This window comes from Sceloporus occidentalis, unplaced genomic scaffold (genome assembly GCF_023333645.1).
Source record: "Sceloporus occidentalis isolate IW3139 unplaced genomic scaffold, rSceOcc1.0.p SCAF_1, whole genome shotgun sequence".
Taxonomy (NCBI): domain Eukaryota; kingdom Metazoa; phylum Chordata; class Lepidosauria; order Squamata; family Phrynosomatidae; genus Sceloporus; species Sceloporus occidentalis.
The window spans coordinates 320335420-320351049 of record NW_028316981.1 but is presented as its reverse complement, the minus strand read 5'-3'; the positions used below and the strand labels follow the sequence as shown (position 1 = coordinate 320351049).

The 15630-nt window shown below is 52.6% G+C and overlaps 1 protein-coding gene across 1 annotated transcript; it reads left to right on the top strand.

Moving 5' to 3' along the window:
- The first annotated feature begins 6002 nt into the window (after positions 1–6002).
- On the top strand, positions 6003–14883 carry LOC149324303 (avidin-like). The gene is made up of 4 exons (XM_089498727.1): positions 6003–6239; positions 10424–10637; positions 11906–12026; positions 13933–14883. Exons 1-4 carry the CDS (start codon positions 6093–6095, stop codon positions 13970–13972), a joined length of 522 nt encoding a protein of 173 aa, XP_089354853.1. The 5' UTR covers positions 6003–6092; the 3' UTR covers positions 13973–14883.
- The last annotated feature ends 747 nt before the right edge of the window (positions 14884–15630 follow it).

Sequence of the window (15630 nt, the reverse complement as noted above, 5' to 3'; positions counted from 1 at the left end):
CTCTAGGGCTCTATGTATTCCTTCAGGGCAGAAGAAGGGGATGGACTGGATGGCCCTTGAGGGTCCCTTCCCTCTCCAGGGCTCTATGTATTCCTTCAGGGCAGAAGAAGGGGATGGACTGGATGGCCCTTGAGGGTCCCTTCCCTCTCCAGGGCTCTATGTATTCCTTCAGGGCAGAAGAAGGGGATGGCCTGGATGGCCCTTGAGGGTCCCTTACATCTCTAGGGCTCTATGTATTCCTTCAGGGCAGAAGAAGGGGATGGACTGGATGGCCCTTGGGGGTCCCTTCCCTCTCCAGGGCTCTATGTACTCCTGCATGGCAGAAGAAGGGCATGGACTGGATGGCCCTTGAGGGTCCCTTCCCTCTCCAGGGCTCTATGTATTCCTTCAGGGCAGAAGAAGGGGATGGACTGGATGGCCCTTGGGGGTCCCTTCCCTCTCCAGGGCTCTATGTACTCCTGCATGGCAGAAGAAGGGCATGGACTGGATGGCCCTTGAGGGTCCCTTACATCTCCAGGGCTCTATGTATTCCTTCAGGGCAGAAGAAGGGGATGGACTGGATGGCCCTTGAGGGTCCCTTCCCTCTCCAGGGCTCTATGTATTCCTTCAGGGCAGAAGAAGGGGATGGACTGGATGGCCCTTGGGGGTCCCTTCCCTCTCCAGGGCTCTATGTACTCCTGCATGGCAGAAGAAGGGCATGGACTGGATGGCCCTTGAGGGTTCCTTACATCTCTAGGGCTCTATGTATTCCTTCAGGGCAGAAGAAGGGGATGGACTGGATGGCCCTTGAGGGTCCCTTACATCTCTAGGGCTCTATGTATTCCTTCAGGGCAGAAGAAGGGGATGGACTGGATGGCCCTTGAGGGTCCCTTCCCTCTCCAGGGCTCTATGTATTCCTTCAGGGCAGAAGAAGGGGATGGACTGGATGTCCCTTGGGGGTCCCTTCCCTCTCCAGGGCTCTATGTACTCCTGCATGGCAGAAGAAGGGCATGGACTGAATGGCCCTTGAGGGTCCCTTACATCTCTAGGGCTCTATGTATTCCTTCAGGGCAGAAGAAGGGGATGGACTGGATGGCCCTTGGGGGTCCCTTCCCTCTCCAGGGCTCTATGTATTCCTTCAGGGCAGAAGCAGGGGCTGGGCTGGATGGCCCTTGGGGGTCCCTTCCATCTCCAGGGCTCTATGTATTCCTTCAGGGCAGAAGGAGGGGCTGGACTGGATGGCCCTTAGGGGTCCCTTCCCTCTCCAGGGTTCTATGTAGTCCTTCAGGGCAGAAGAAGGGGCTGGACTGGATGGCCCTTGGGGGTCCCTTCCCTCTCCAGGGCTCTATGTATTCCTTCAGGGCAGAAGAAGGGGCTGGACTGGATGGCCCTTGGGGGTCCCTTCCATCTCCAGGGCTCTATGTATTCCTTCAGGGCAGAAGAAGGGGCTGGACTGGATGGCCCTTGAGGGTCCCTTACATCTCTAGGGCTCTATGTATTCCTTCAGGGCAGAAGAAGGGGCTGGACTGGATGGCCCTTGGGGGTCCCTTCCCTCTCCAGGGCTCTATGTATTCCTTCAGGGCAGAAGAAGGGGATGGACTGGATGGCCCTTGAGGGTCCCTTCCCTCTCCAGGGCTCTATGTATTCCTTCAGGGCAGAAGAAGGGGATGGACTGGATGGCCCTTGGGGGTCCCTTCCCTCTCCAGGGCTCTATGTACTCCTGCATGGCAGAAGAAGGGCATGGACTGGATGGCCCTTGAGGGTCCCTTACATCACTAGGGCTCTATGTATTCCTTCAGGGCAGAAGAAGGGGATGGACTGGATGGCCCTTGAGGGTCCCTTACATCTCTAGGGCTCTATGTATTCCTTCAGGGCAGAAGAAGGGGATGGACTGGATGGCCCTTGAGGGTCCCTTCCCTCTCCAGGGCTCTATGTATTCCTTCAGGGCAGAAGAAGGGGATTGCCTGGATGTCCCTTGGGGGTCCCTTCCCTCTCCAGGGCTCTATGTACTCCTGCATGGCAGAAGAAGGGCATGGACTGGATGGCCCTTGAGGGTCCCTTACATCACTAGGGCTCTATGTATTCCTTCAGGGCAGAAGAAGGGGATGGACTGGATGGCCCTTGAGGGTCCCTTACATCTCTAGGGCTCTATGTATTCCTTCAGGGCAGAAGAAGGGGATGGACTGGATGGCCCTTGAGGGTCCCTTCCCTCTCCAGGGCTCTATGTATTCCTTCAGGGCAGAAGAAGGGGATGGACTGGATGGCCCTTGGGGGACCCTCCCTCTCCAGGGCTCTATGTACTCCTGCATGGCAGAAGAAGGGGATGGACTGGATGGCCCTTGAGGGTCCCTTACATCTCTAGGGCTCTATGTATTCCTTCAGGGCAGAAGAAGGGGATGGACTGGATGGCCCTTGGGGGTCCCTTCCCTCTCCAGGGCTCTATGTATTCCTTCAGGGCAGAAGAAGGGGATGGACTGGATGGCCCTTGAGGGTCCCTTCCCTCTCCAGGGCTCTATGTATTCCTTCAGGGCAGAAGAAGGGGATGGCCTGGATGGCCCTTGAGGGTCCCTTACATCTCTAGGGCTCTATGTATTCCTTCAGGGCAGAAGAAGGGGATGGACTGGATGGCCCTTGGGGGTCCCTTCCCTCTCCAGGGCTCTATGTACTCCTGCATGGCAGAAGAAGGGCATGGACTGGATGGCCCTTGAGGGTCCCTTCCCTCTCCAGGGCTCTATGTATTCCTTCAGGGCAGAAGAAGGGGATGGACTGGATGGCCCTTGGGGGTCCCTTCCCTCTCCAGGGCTCTATGTACTCCAGCATGGCAGAAGAAGGGCATGGACTGGATGGCCCTTGAGGGTCCCTTACATCTCCAGGGCTCTATGTATTCCTTCAGGGCAGAAGAAGGGGATGGACTGGATGGCCCTTGAGGGTCCCTTCCCTCTCCAGGGCTCTATGTATTCCTTCAGGGCAGAAGAAGGGGATGGACTGGATGGCCCTTGAGGGTCCCTTACATCTCTAGGGCTCTATGTATTCCTTCAGGGCAGAAGAAGGGGATGGACTGGATGGCCCTTGAGGGTCCCTTCCCTCTCCAGGGCTCTATGTATTCCTTCAGGGCAGAAGAAGGGGATGGACTGGATGTCCCTTGGGGGTCCCTTCCCTCTCCAGGGCTCTATGTACTCCTGCATGGCAGAAGAAGGGCATGGACTGAATGGCCCTTGAGGGTCCCTTACATCTCTAGGGCTCTATGTATTCCTTCAGGGCAGAAGAAGGGGATGGACTGGATGGCCCTTGGGGGTCCCTTCCCTCTCCAGGGCTCTATGTATTCCTTCAGGGCAGAAGCAGGGGCTGGGCTGGATGGCCCTTGGGGGTCCCTTCCCTCTCCAGGGCTCTATGTATTCCTTCAGGGCAGAAGGAGGGGCTGGACTGGATGGCCCTTGGGGGTCCCTTCCCTCTCCAGGGTTCTATGTAGTCCTTCAGGGCAGAAGAAGGGGCTGGACTGGATGGCCCTTGGGGGTCCCTTCCCTCTCCAGGGCTCTATGTATTCCTTCAGGGCAGAAGAAGGGGCTGGACTGGATGGCCCTTGGGGGTCCCTTCCATCTCCAGGGCTCTATGTATTCCTTCAGGGCAGAAGAAGGGGCTGGACTGGATGGCCCTTGAGGGTCCCTTACATCTCTAGGGCTCTATGTATTCCTTCAGGGCAGAAGAAGGGGCTGGACTGGATGGCCCTTGGGGGTCCCTTCCCTCTCCAGGGCTCTATGTATTCCTTCAGGGCAGAAGAAGGGGATGGACTGGATGGCCCTTGAGGGTCCCTTCCCTCTCCAGGGCTCTATGTATTCCTTCAGGGCAGAAGAAGGGGCTGGACTGGATGGCCCTTGAGGGTCCCTTCCCTCTCCAGGGCTCTATGTATTCCTTCAGGGCAGAAGAAGGGGATGGACTGGATGTCCCTTGGGGGTCCCTTCCCTCTCCAGGGCTCTATGTACTCCTGCATGGCAGAAGAAGGGCATGGACTGGATGGCCCTTGAGGGTCCCTTACATCACTAGGGCTCTATGTATTCCTTCAGGGCAGAAGAAGGGGATGGACTGGATGGCCCTTGAGGGTCCCTTACATCTCTAGGGCTCTATGTATTCCTTCAGGGCAGAAGAAGGGGATGGACTGGATGGCCCTTGAGGGTCCCTTCCCTCTCCAGGGCTCTATGTATTCCTTCAGGGCAGAAGAAGGTGATTGCCTGGATGTCCCTTGGGGGTCCCTTCCCTCTCCAGGGCTCTATGTACTCCTGCATGGCAGAAGAAGGGCATGGACTGGATGGCCCTTGAGGGTCCCTTACATCACTAGGGCTCTATGTATTCCTTCAGGGCAGAAGAAGGGGATGGACTGGATGGCCCTTGAGGGTCCCTTACATCTCTAGGGCTCTATGTATTCCTTCAGGGCAGAAGAAGGGGATGGACTGGATGGCCCTTGAGGGTCCCTTCCCTCTCCAGGGCTCTATGTATTCCTTCAGGGCAGAAGAAGGGGATGGACTGGATGGCCCTTGGGGGTCCCTTCCCTCTCCAGGGCTCTATGTATTCCTTCAGGGCAGAAGAAGGGGATGGACTGGATGGCCCTTGGGGGTCCCTTCCCTCTCCAGGGCTCTATGTACTCCTGCATGGCAGAAGAAGGGCATGGACTGGATGGCCCTTGAGGGTCCCTTACATCTCTAGGGCTCTATGTATTCCTTCAGGGCAGAAGAAGGGGATGGACTGGATGGCCCTTGAGGGTCCCTTCCCTCTCCGGGGCTCTATGTATTCCTTCAGGGCAGAAGAAGGGGATGGACTGGATGGCCCTTGAGGGTCCCTTACATCTCTAGGGCTCTATGTATTCCTTCAGGGCAGAAGAAGGGGATGGACTGGATGGCCCTTGGGGGTCCCTTCCCTCTCCAGGGCTCTATGTATTCCTTCAGGGCAGAAGCAGGGGCTGGGCTGGATGGCCCTTGGGGGTCCCTTCCCTCTCCAGGGCTCTATGTATTCCTTCAGGGCAGAAGGAGGGGCTGGACTGGATGGCCCTTGGGGGTCCCTTCCCTCTCCAGGGTTCTATGTATTCCTTCAGGGCAGAAGAAGGGGCTGGACTGGATGGCCCTTGGGGGTCCCTTCCCTCTCCAGGGCTCTATGTATTCCTTCAGGGCAGAAGAAGGGGATGGACTGGATGGCCCTTGGGGGTCCCTTCCCTCTCCAGGGCTCTATGTACTCCTGCATGGCAGAAGAAGGGCATGGACTGGATGGCCCTTGAGGGTCCCTTACATCTCTAGGGCTCTATGTATTCCTTCAGGGCAGAAGAAGGGGATGGACTGGATGGCCCTTGAGGATCCCTTCCCTCTCCAGGGCTCTATGTATTCCTTCAGGGCAGAAGAAGGGGCTGGACTGGATGGCCCTTGGGGGTCCCTTCCCTCTCCAGGGCTCTATGTATTCCTTCAGGGCAGAAGAAGGGGATGGACTGGATGGCCCTTGGGGGTCCCTTCCCTCTCCAGGGCTCTATGTACTCCTGCATGGCAGAAGAAGGGCATGGACTGGATGGCCCTTGAGGGTCCCTTACATCTCTAGGGCTCTATGTATTCCTTCAGGGCAGAAGAAGGGGATGGACTGGATGGCCCTTGTTGGGGTCTCTTCCAGCTCTGTGTCCCTATGTCCCTTTCAGTCCTTTCAAGAGTGGTGGGGTCTCCCTCTTTGGCTGCTGTCCTTTGAGTCTGGGGGAGGGAGAATTGGGGTTCCGAGGCCCTGTGGCCCCTTGGGGCCCCTCCCCTGGCTTCAGTGGGCAGTTTGGGCCCAGGCCCAGTCGGGGGTCAGGCAAGGGCCCCTTTTCCCTTCCAGACAAAGGGAGAGCCAGGAGTGTCCATTGCGGGAGTCTGTTCCACTCTCGGACAGTTCCCTTCGGTTCGGCTGGAGCTCTCTTTCTTCCGCTTTGCTCTTCTGAGGGGGGGCGGGGGGGTTGAGGGGGTGTCTTTGTCCGGAGCCGCTTTCGGTCTCAGTTTCGCGAATCCAGGAACCCAGGCGCCTTCCGAGAAAAGGGCGGAGGGAGGCTATAAAGAGGGGAAGCCCAGGCCCTTCTTAGTGGCCCTTTAAGCCAGACTCTCCCGCTGGAGATGTGGGGCAAAGCCTTGCGGGGCTCGGCTCTGGCCCTCCTCTGCGCCGCCGCCGGCGCCTCGGGGGCCAGCCTTTCCTCCTCCTCCCCCGGGAGACCTCGCTCGGCCATGCCCCTGGTTTGGGCGGATGCGTCCAAGGGAAGGAAGGTAGGAAGCAGGGTCCGGGGGGCCTCGGAGACCCCTTCCCCCAGGAAGGCTGCCGAGAGAAAAGGGGCAGGAGGGCAGGGCAGGGACGCAGCCAGCTTTTGGGGAAGGCCTAAGGTCCAGCCGAAGTGCCACCATTTTGAGAGGCTAAGAGCCCCCCCCCCCCCCCGCCAAGGCACAGAAAGAGGGTCAGCGTCATTTCCAAGGGTTAGAATCATAGAATCCTGGATTCTTAGAGTTGGAAGAGACCCCCAAAAGGGCCCTGATCCAGTCCATCCCCTTTATTCTGCCATGCAGGAAATCCAAACCGAAGCCTCTCCAATGACAGATGGCCATCCAGCCTCTGCTTAAAGACCTACAAAGAAGGAGGCTCCATTACAATCTCTTCCTCTGTCAAAGAGCCCTTACTCTCAGGAGGTTCTTCCTAAGGTTCAGCTGGAATCTCTTTTCCTGGAGCTTGCATCCATGGCTCCGTTGGGTCCTAGTCTCTGGAGCAGCAGAAAACAAGTTTGCTCCCTCCTCAATATGGCATCCTTTCAAATATTTAAACAGGGCTATCATCATATCCCCTCTTAACCTTCTCTTCTCCAGGCTAAACATCCCCAGCAATTCCCTCAGTCCTTCCTCAAAGGGCTTCATGGTTTCCAGACCTTTCACCATTTTGGTCTCCCTCCTTTGGACACAGGGCTCCAGTTTCTCAATGTCCTTTTTGAACTGTGGGCCCAGAACTGGACACAATATTATTCCAGGTGGGGCCTGACCAGAGCAGAATACAATGGCACTATGACTTCTCTTGATCTAGACACTAGACTTCTATTGACGCAGCTTAAAATTGCATTGGCCTTGTTAGCTGCCGCATCACACTGTTGACTCATGTTCAACTTGTGGTCTACTTGGACTCCAAGATCCCTTTCACACGTAGTTTCATTCAGCCATGTGTCCCCCCATAATCCTCTATCTGTGCATTTTATTTTTCCGCCCTAAGTGCAATACCTTACATTTCTCTGTGTTGAAGTTCATTTTGTTAGCTCTGGCCCAGCTTTCTAGTCTATTCAGGCCATTTTGAATCTTGATCCTGTCCTCTGGAGTATTAGCTATTCCTCCTAATTTGGGGTCATCTGCAAATGTTCCCCCAATTCCTTCACCCAAGTCATTGATAAAGATGTTGACTAGCAAACCGGGCCCAGGACAGAGCCCCACTGGACACCCCACTGGTCACTCCTCTCCAGGAGGAAGAAGAAGAGGAGCCATGGCTGCGCACCCTTTGGCTTCAGCTGGTCAGCCACTGACTAATCCCTGTCATAGAGGCTGGTGAAACGGAGGGCTGGGCGTCCTTTCGGGGGTCGCAAACGCAAAGACTGAGGAAAGCCTGCCTTGTGAAAGGGGGCTTCTTCCTCTCCTGAATGTGGGCTGCACCTTTGGGCTCTCTGGCTGGGGGGGGGTCTCCTGGGGGGAACAAGCTCAGTCCAGCCCCTTCCTTCCTTCCCTCCTTCGTTCGTTCGTTCGTTCGTTCTTTCTTTCTTTCTTTCCCTCCCTCCTTTATCCATCCATCCTTCCTTCTTTCCATTGTTCCTTTCTTCCCTCCCTCCTTCCTTCCTTCCATCCTTGATTCCATTGTTCCTTCCTAATCTCCTTCTCCTTCTTTCATCCTTCCATTCATTCTTCCATCCATCCATCCACCTATCCTTCCTTCCTGCCCTGCCATCACTTCCTATCTCTTCTTTCCTTCCATCCACCCATCCTGCCATGCATCCATTCTTCCTTCCTTCCCTCCTTCCATCCATGCTTCTCCTTCCTTCCTTCCTTTCCATTGTTCCTTCCTAATCACCTTCTCCTTCCTTCATCCTTCCATTCATTTTTCCATCCACCTATCCTTCCTTCCTGCCCTGCCATCACTTCATTTCTCACTTCCTTCTTTCCTTCCATTCTTCCTTCCTTCCCTCCATCCATTCATGCTTCTCCTTCCTTCCTTCCTTCCTTCCTTCCTTCCTTCCTTCCTTCCTTCAACCCTGGGGCTTTGTGTCGGGTGTGTCTCTGGTCTTCGGGGCCCCTGGGGCCCTGATCCGTGGTCCCTGCTGACCCTTCCTGCCTCCTCTCCTTGGGTCCAGTATTATCTTCATGTTGCAAAGAAATCGAGGTAGAAAAAAGCTGACCACACGATTCCAAAGAAAAGTTTCATAGGATCATAGAAGTCTACAAAACGTTTTGTAAGAAGCGAATGTTTCTATGAAACCTTTCTTAAGAATCATGCGGTCAGCTTTCGTATTTCCGCATGCAATCATAGACTCATGGGCTCATAGAGTCAGAAGAGACCCCCCAAAAGGGCCCTCATCCAGTTTGGCCATGCAGGAACTCTCAATCAAAGCATCCCCATTTTGACAGGTGGCCATTTCAGCCTCTCAGTGAGCAGGAAACGAGGTCCAGGCAGTTGCTATATACCCCAATATTTTCTTCAGTCCTGGGGCTTGGGGGGGCGGTTCCCTGGGGGCTTGACCCACCCCTTTAGTCCCTGCTGACCCTCCCTTCCTTCCGTCCGACCTTCTTCATCCGTGGGGCTTTGGAGGGGTCCCTGGGGGGCTGGACCTTCCCCTTCAGTCCCCACTGACCCTTCCTTCCTTCCTTCCTTCTTTATTTCCTCCCTCCTTCCTTCTTTCCTTCCTTTCTTCTTTCCTTCCTTCCCTCCCTCCTTCCTTTCCTTCCTTCCTTACCTCCCTCCCTCCTTCTTTCCTTGCTTCCTTGCTTCCTTCCTTCCTTCTTTCCTTCCCTCCCTCCCTCCTTCCTTCTTTCCTTCCTTCCTTCCTTCCTTATTTCCTCCTTCCTTCCTTCTTTATTTCCTCCCTCCTTCCTTCTTTCCTTCCTTTCTTCTTTCCTTCCTTCCCTCCCTCCTTCCTTTCCTTCCTTCCCTCCCTCCTCCTTTCCTTGCTTCCTTCCTTCTTTCCTTCCCTCCCTCCTTCCTTCTTTCCTTCCTTCCTTCTTTATTTCTTCCTTCCTTCCTTCCTTCCTTCCTTCCTTCCTTTTTTCTTTCCTTCCTGCCCTCCCTCCCTCCCTCCTTCCTTTCCTTCCTTCCTTTCTTCCTTACCTCCCTCCCTCCTTCTTTCCTTCCTTCCTTCCTTCCTTCCCTCCCTCCTTCCTTCTTTCCTTCCTTCCCTCCCTCCCTCCTTCCTTCTTTTTGTCCTTCTTCATCTGTGGGGCTTTGGAGGGGTCCCTGGGGGGGCTGGACCTTCCCCTTCAGTCCCCACTGACCCTTCCTTACTTCCTCCCTCCTTCCCTCCCCCCTCCTTCCTTCTTTCCTTGCTTCCTTCCTTCCTTCTTTCCATTCTTTCTTCTCTCCCTCCTTTCCTTCCTTCCTTCCCTCCCTCCCTCCTTCCTTTTTTTGTTTCCTTCCCTCTCTCCCTCCCTCCCTCCTTCTTTCCTTCCATCCATCCAATCACCTACCTTCTTTTCTTCCTTTCTTAATTCCCTCCCTCCCTCCTTCTTTCCTTCCCTCCCTCCCTCCCTCCCTTCCTCCCTCCCTCCTTCCTTCCTTCCCTCCCTCTTTCCTTCCCTCCTTCTTTCCTTCCTTCCTTCCCTCCCTCCCTCCCTCCCTCCCTCTTTCTTTCCTTCCAGCCATCCATTCACCTACCTATCCTTCCTTCCTTCCATTCTTCCTTATTCCCTCCCTCCTTCCATCCATCCTTCCTTCCTTCCTTCATCCATCCACCCACCCTTCCTCACTTCCTTCTCTTTCTTTCTTTCTTTCTTTTTCTTTCCTTCTTTCCCTCCATCCTTCCCTTACTCCTTCTTTCCATCCATCCATCCTTCTCTCCTTCCATCCTTCCTTATTCCCTCCCTCCCTCCCTCCTTCCATCCATCCTTCCTTCCTTCCTTCCTTCCTTCCTTCATCCATCCACCCACCCTTCCTTCTTTCTTTCCTTCCTTCCATCCTTCCAACCTTCCTTATTTTCTTCCATCCATCCATCCTTCATCCATCCACCCACCCACCCTTCCTTCCATCCGTTTTCCTTCCTTCCTTCCTTCCTTCCTTCCTTCCTTCCTTCTTTTCTTCCCTCCATCCTTCCCTTCCTCCTTTTTTCCATCCATCCACCCTTCCTACCTTCCTTCTTTCCATCCATCCACCCTTCCTTCTTTCCTCCCTTCCCTTCCTCCCTCCCTCAGTCCCCGCTGACCCTTCTCCTTGCCTTGTCCAGGGCTCTCTGGCCGGCAAGTGGCGCAATGACTTGGGCTCGGAGATGGTCCTGGAGCTGCCGGACGCCAAGGGCTTCTTCCGTGGCACTTACCTGACCAAGGTCTCCTCCGCCGAGAAGCCCATCCAGATCTCGCCCCTCTCTGGCGTCCAAAACATCACCGACGGAGAAGAGGAGCAGCCCACCTTCGGCTTCACAGTCGGATGGACCTTCTCAGGTAGAATCACCATAGAACCATAATAGACCGCATTCCCACTTACAAATAAATCATTTTGTAATCTGAATTGATGGATCGGTTTGGCGGTGGAGCGCGGTTCACGCTACGTTTCTCCCAGTCGCGTTCTCTTGCCATGAAATAAAACAAAATAACCCGCTTGGCAAAGGAATCGATTCACTCCAGCCGGATGAAGGCAAATTTAAGTCGATTCCAATCCGCATCTGGTTCACACTTGCGCAGATTTATCGATTTATCCAAAAAGATGCTGGAACCTTACGCCCGGAAAAAAAATATATCCAAAATGAGCAAAAATACCAAAAATTAATGTTGGAATTGTGTAAATAATAAAGGTACATGTATGCATAAGTCTTGGGAATGTACAAGAGCAAAAAAGTATTGGAATCAGATACATAACGAAACAGGAAATATATATATATATATATATATATATATATATATATGAAAATGGACCCCACCATGTATCTCTTAGGAATTATCAATAACAATTGGGGGGGATGGATAGATAGATGATAGATAGATAGATAGATAGATAGATAGATAGGAAACTATTGCTGCAAGGAAAGTTACGTATATATAGCAATGTATAGGAATGGAATCAGAAAAGAAAGATGATAAATGAAATGATTATAGAATATGGTACCAATTGAATTTATTTACTATTATGCAGAAATCCTGTATTTCTAAAATCGAATGATTTAACGGTTCATAACCGAAAGCCAAGAAAGAGAGTTCAAAGTAAATATGCAAAATAAAGGAGAAGAGGTCATTTTATGTTATGTCTTACTTGTTATCTGCAGATATGTTTGTATTGTGTGGATATATATATATATATATATATATATATATATATATATAAAATAATAAAGACGCTGGAAGAAAAAAAACAGCATCAAAAATGCAGGTTAAACAGGTCTAGTGTGTGGCCTCCCTCCTCTCCTCTCCAAATTGCTTCAGAGATTCGGTCCAAGCGCTAACCATGGTCATTTAAACTGATTTGCGACCGGGTTTAAAAGGTAGTGGGAAGGAGGCCATAATAGAGTTGGAAGAGACCCCCGAGGGTCATCCGGTCCAGAGGGTCAGAAAGGAAGGTGGGTCCCATGACGTGGGAATTGGGCCAGAGAGTGTCCTGCCGCCAGACCCCCCCCCCCCGGGAAAGTCTCGGACCATCACTCCTATACCCTGGATGCCTTTGCCGGCCTTTCTCCGTATCCCCTTGCCTGACCTACTTCTTTTCTGTCCCTGCGCAGATTCGACAGCGGTCTTCGTGGGTCAGCGCTTTGTGGATGCAGATGGACAGGAGACGCTGAAGACGGTCTGGCTTCTCCGGGAAAAAGCGGAGGACGCAAAGGACGACTGGAGCGCCACTCGGTAAGGAAGGGTCAGCAAGGGAGGACTCCTGGGGTTTGTCCCCCAATGTCCTCTAGGGAGTGGTCAGTTCTTGCTGGACTTTCCGGCGGAGGGAGGGGGCGCCTTTTCAGGGAAGGTGATTTCACAGATATTTTGGGAAGACCCAAGAAGTGAATGAAAAGTCCAGCAGTTTTACTGGCTTTGGAGGAGTCATCTCATACTTATCAAATTTGCAGATGACCCCAAATTAGGAGGAATAGCTAATACTCCAGAGGACAGGATCAAGATCCAAAATGATCTGAATAGACCAGAAAGCTGGGCCAAAACTAACAAAATGAAATTCAACTGGGAGGAATGTAAGGTACTGCACTTAGGGCAGAAAAATGAAATGCACAGATATAGGATTATGGGGGACACCTGGCTGAATGAAACTATGTATGAAAGGGATCTAGGAGTCCAAGTAGACCACAAGTTGAACGTGAGTCAACAGTGCGATGCGGCAGCTAAAAAGGCCAATGCAATTTTAGGCTGCATTAATAAAAGTATAGTGTCTTCTAGATCAAGAGAAGTAATAGTGCCACTGTATTCTGCTTTGGTCAGGCCCCACCTAGAATATTGTGTCCAGTTCTGGGCCCACAGTTCAAAAAGGACATTGAGAAACTGGAGCCATGTGTCCAAAGAAGGGCGACCAAAATGCTGAAGGGTCTGGAAACCATGGAGCCCTATGAGGAAGGACTGAGGGAATTGCTGGGGATGTTTAGCCTGGAGAAAAGAAGGTTAAGAGGTGATATGATAGCCCTGTTTAAATATTTGAAAGGATGTCATATTGAGGAGGGAGCAAGCTTGTTTTCTGATGCTCCAGAGAATAGGAGACAATGGAGCAATGGATGCAAGCTCCAGGAAAACAGATTCCACCTCAACATTAGGAGGACCTTCCTAAGAGTAAGGGCTGTTCGACAGTGGAACAAACTCCTTCCTCGGAGTGTAGTGGATTCTCCTTCCTTGGAGGTCTTTAAGCAGAGGCTGGATGGCCATCTGTCAATGGGGAAGCTTTGATTTGGATTTCCTGCATGGCAGAATGGGGTTGGACTGGATCAGGGCCCTTGCGATCTCTTCCAACTCTATGATTCTATGATCTCCCCAGAGGTCCCCTGTGCAATTGGCGGCAACACCTTTTCTGATAGGGATCCCAGCAAAAGGACTTGCAATCCATACATTGATTGCATACATAGGATACAAACACTTAACACCCCTTTTCAGTCACTGGATATGAAACATATATATTTGTCCCGCCATATTTGCTATGGTTTGGGGCACCAGATCTCTAGTTCCACCAGCGCAACTCTGTGGCCAACGTCTAACAGACACTGACCATAGAGTTGCCTTGAGGAGCTACAAAGGCCTATCACACCGGAAGGCCTAGTAGAGTATTCTATATTGGAATCTCTAGGTCCTTCAGTTAAAGTTGACCATAGAGTTGCACTGGAGGACCTAGAGATTCCTAGAGAGGAACATATTATCCAAATCCATGAATAATCAAATCCACAAATATCAAAGCAGCAACTATGAAACCTTTCTTAATATAATAATATAGTTGGACCCTCCGTGATGGACATCTCAGGACTGTTTTCAATCCCTGTCCTTCATACTCCCAGCCTGGCATTCATTATTTTGGGGAGAAGGAGACATTGAATCACCATTTAAGAGCCATAAAAAGGCCCTGAATACCAGAAGGAGGCCTCTCTGACCCCTTTGGCGGGACGCATGTGGCCCTCGGGCCGTATGTTGTGCAGCCCTGAACTGAAGACATTTCTCTAACTCATCCTGATCTATTTTTCTCTTCTAGTACTGTTTTGCCATTTTGTTAATTTCTGTCATCTTCTTTGGGAGAAGCGGACCTGACTCCCCTTTCGTGGTTCTCTTTCAGAGTCGGCCAGAACGTCTTCAAGCGCATCAGCAGCGCATGAGAAACTGCATGGTTTCGCTCCCATCCCTCCCCTTCCGAAGGGCCAGAGAGGGGTTATCTGCCTTGGGGGCATGGGGGGCACAAAGGCGCATGACTCCCCCTCCCACGGCAGCAAAGACCCCCCCCCACACTGCTCCTCAGCCTCTCCCTAAACAGCCTAGATGGCCATCAGTCAATTATGTTTCGACTGAGAGTTCTTGCATGGCAGAATGGGCTTGGACTGGGTCAGGGCCATCTTGGGGTCCCTTCCAACTCTTTGAGTCTATGATTCCCCCCCTACGGTGTGTGTGTTGGGGGGGGTTGTACATTGTCAGACAGACTGCTGCACCCTATCCCCCCCCCCACAAGAGCCACTTCATTAGCCCCCCTATCCCTCTGCCCTTTGCCGGCCCTACTGCCAAATTCGGTTTGGCCGACCCCGCAGGGTTGTTGTCAGAAGAGGATGGGAAGGGGTGGAATAAAGTATACCCCTCACTGAAGGGGGGAAGGAGAATGTAATGCATGAACGCAGGCTCTGAGGTGAGGGAGGACCCCCATTTGAATCCCCTTGCATGAATCCACAAAGGCCCCCCCCCACCCCTTCAGCATCCCTGACCCCTTCCCCCCAGCCAGAAAACCTTTATGTCCAGAGAAAGGTGGCCTAGAGGGGGAAGGGGGTCATCCTGGGGGGCCAGGTAGAAGACCCCCCCATGAAGTGGACATGAGTGACCCCCTGAATTTGGGGGGGGGGGCAAGCAGAGTCAAGTGAGGTGAGCCAGGTGGATCCTACTCTGCGGATCCTATCCATTGCAGAGAGGGAAGACCCCAACCCATAGCCCCCTCTAGGCCCCCAGTATAGCTTCCTCTACTCATTGATTACTCTCTTCAGTCCTATATGAACCTTCCCTACTAATAAATTAGGTCTTACTCTTACCAGTGTGTCCTGTTGATTTACGAGAATGTAAAGGTTTGCTTATATACACTCGTCCCTCCGTATTCCTGGGGTTAGGGGCACAAGACCCCCGCGGATATAGGAAGAACCGCATATAATAAAAACGCCATGTTTTTACCTGAGAAGATAATCACTAGGTCCTCCAGGGCAACGCTGTGGTCAACGTCCGACAGACACTGACCACAGAACTGCGCTGGAGGAGCTACAAAGGCTTAGTAGAGTATCCTCTCTAGGAATCTCTAGGTCCTCCAGGGCAACTCTGTGGTCAACGTCCGACAGACACTAACGTAACACTGCGCTGAAGGAGCTACAAAGGCCTAATATAGTATCCTCTCTAGTGATCTCTAGGTACTCCAGGGCAACTCTGTAGCCAGCGTCCGACAGACACTGACCACAGAACTGCAATGGAGGAGCTACAAAGGACTAGTAGAGTATCCTCTCTAGGAATCTCTAGTCCTCCAGGGCAACTCTGTGGCCAGCATCCGACAGACACTGACCACAGAACTGCGATGGAGGAGCTACAAAGGCCTAGTAGAGTGTTCTCTCTAGGAATCTCTAGGTCCTCCAGGGCAACTCTATGGCCAACGTCCGACAGACACTGACCATTTAACTGCGCTGGAGGAGCTACAAATGCCTAGTACAGTATCCTCTTTAGGAATCTTGAGGTCCTTCAGTGCAACTTTTAGTTTCAGTTGACCATAGAGTTGCACTGGAGGACCTAGATATTG

Coding starts and splice junctions, on each gene's coding strand:
- LOC149324303 (XM_089498727.1), top strand. CDS start 6,093: ATGTGGGGCAAAGCCTTGCGGGGCTCGGCTCTGGCCCTCCTCTGCGCC. Junction 6,240..10,423: donor ATGCGTCCAAGGGAAGGAAG/GTAGGAAGCAGG, acceptor TGCCTTGTCCAG/GGCTCTCTGGCCGGCAAGTG. Junction 12,027..13,932: donor GACGACTGGAGCGCCACTCG/GTAAGGAAGGGT, acceptor GTTCTCTTTCAG/AGTCGGCCAGAACGTCTTCA.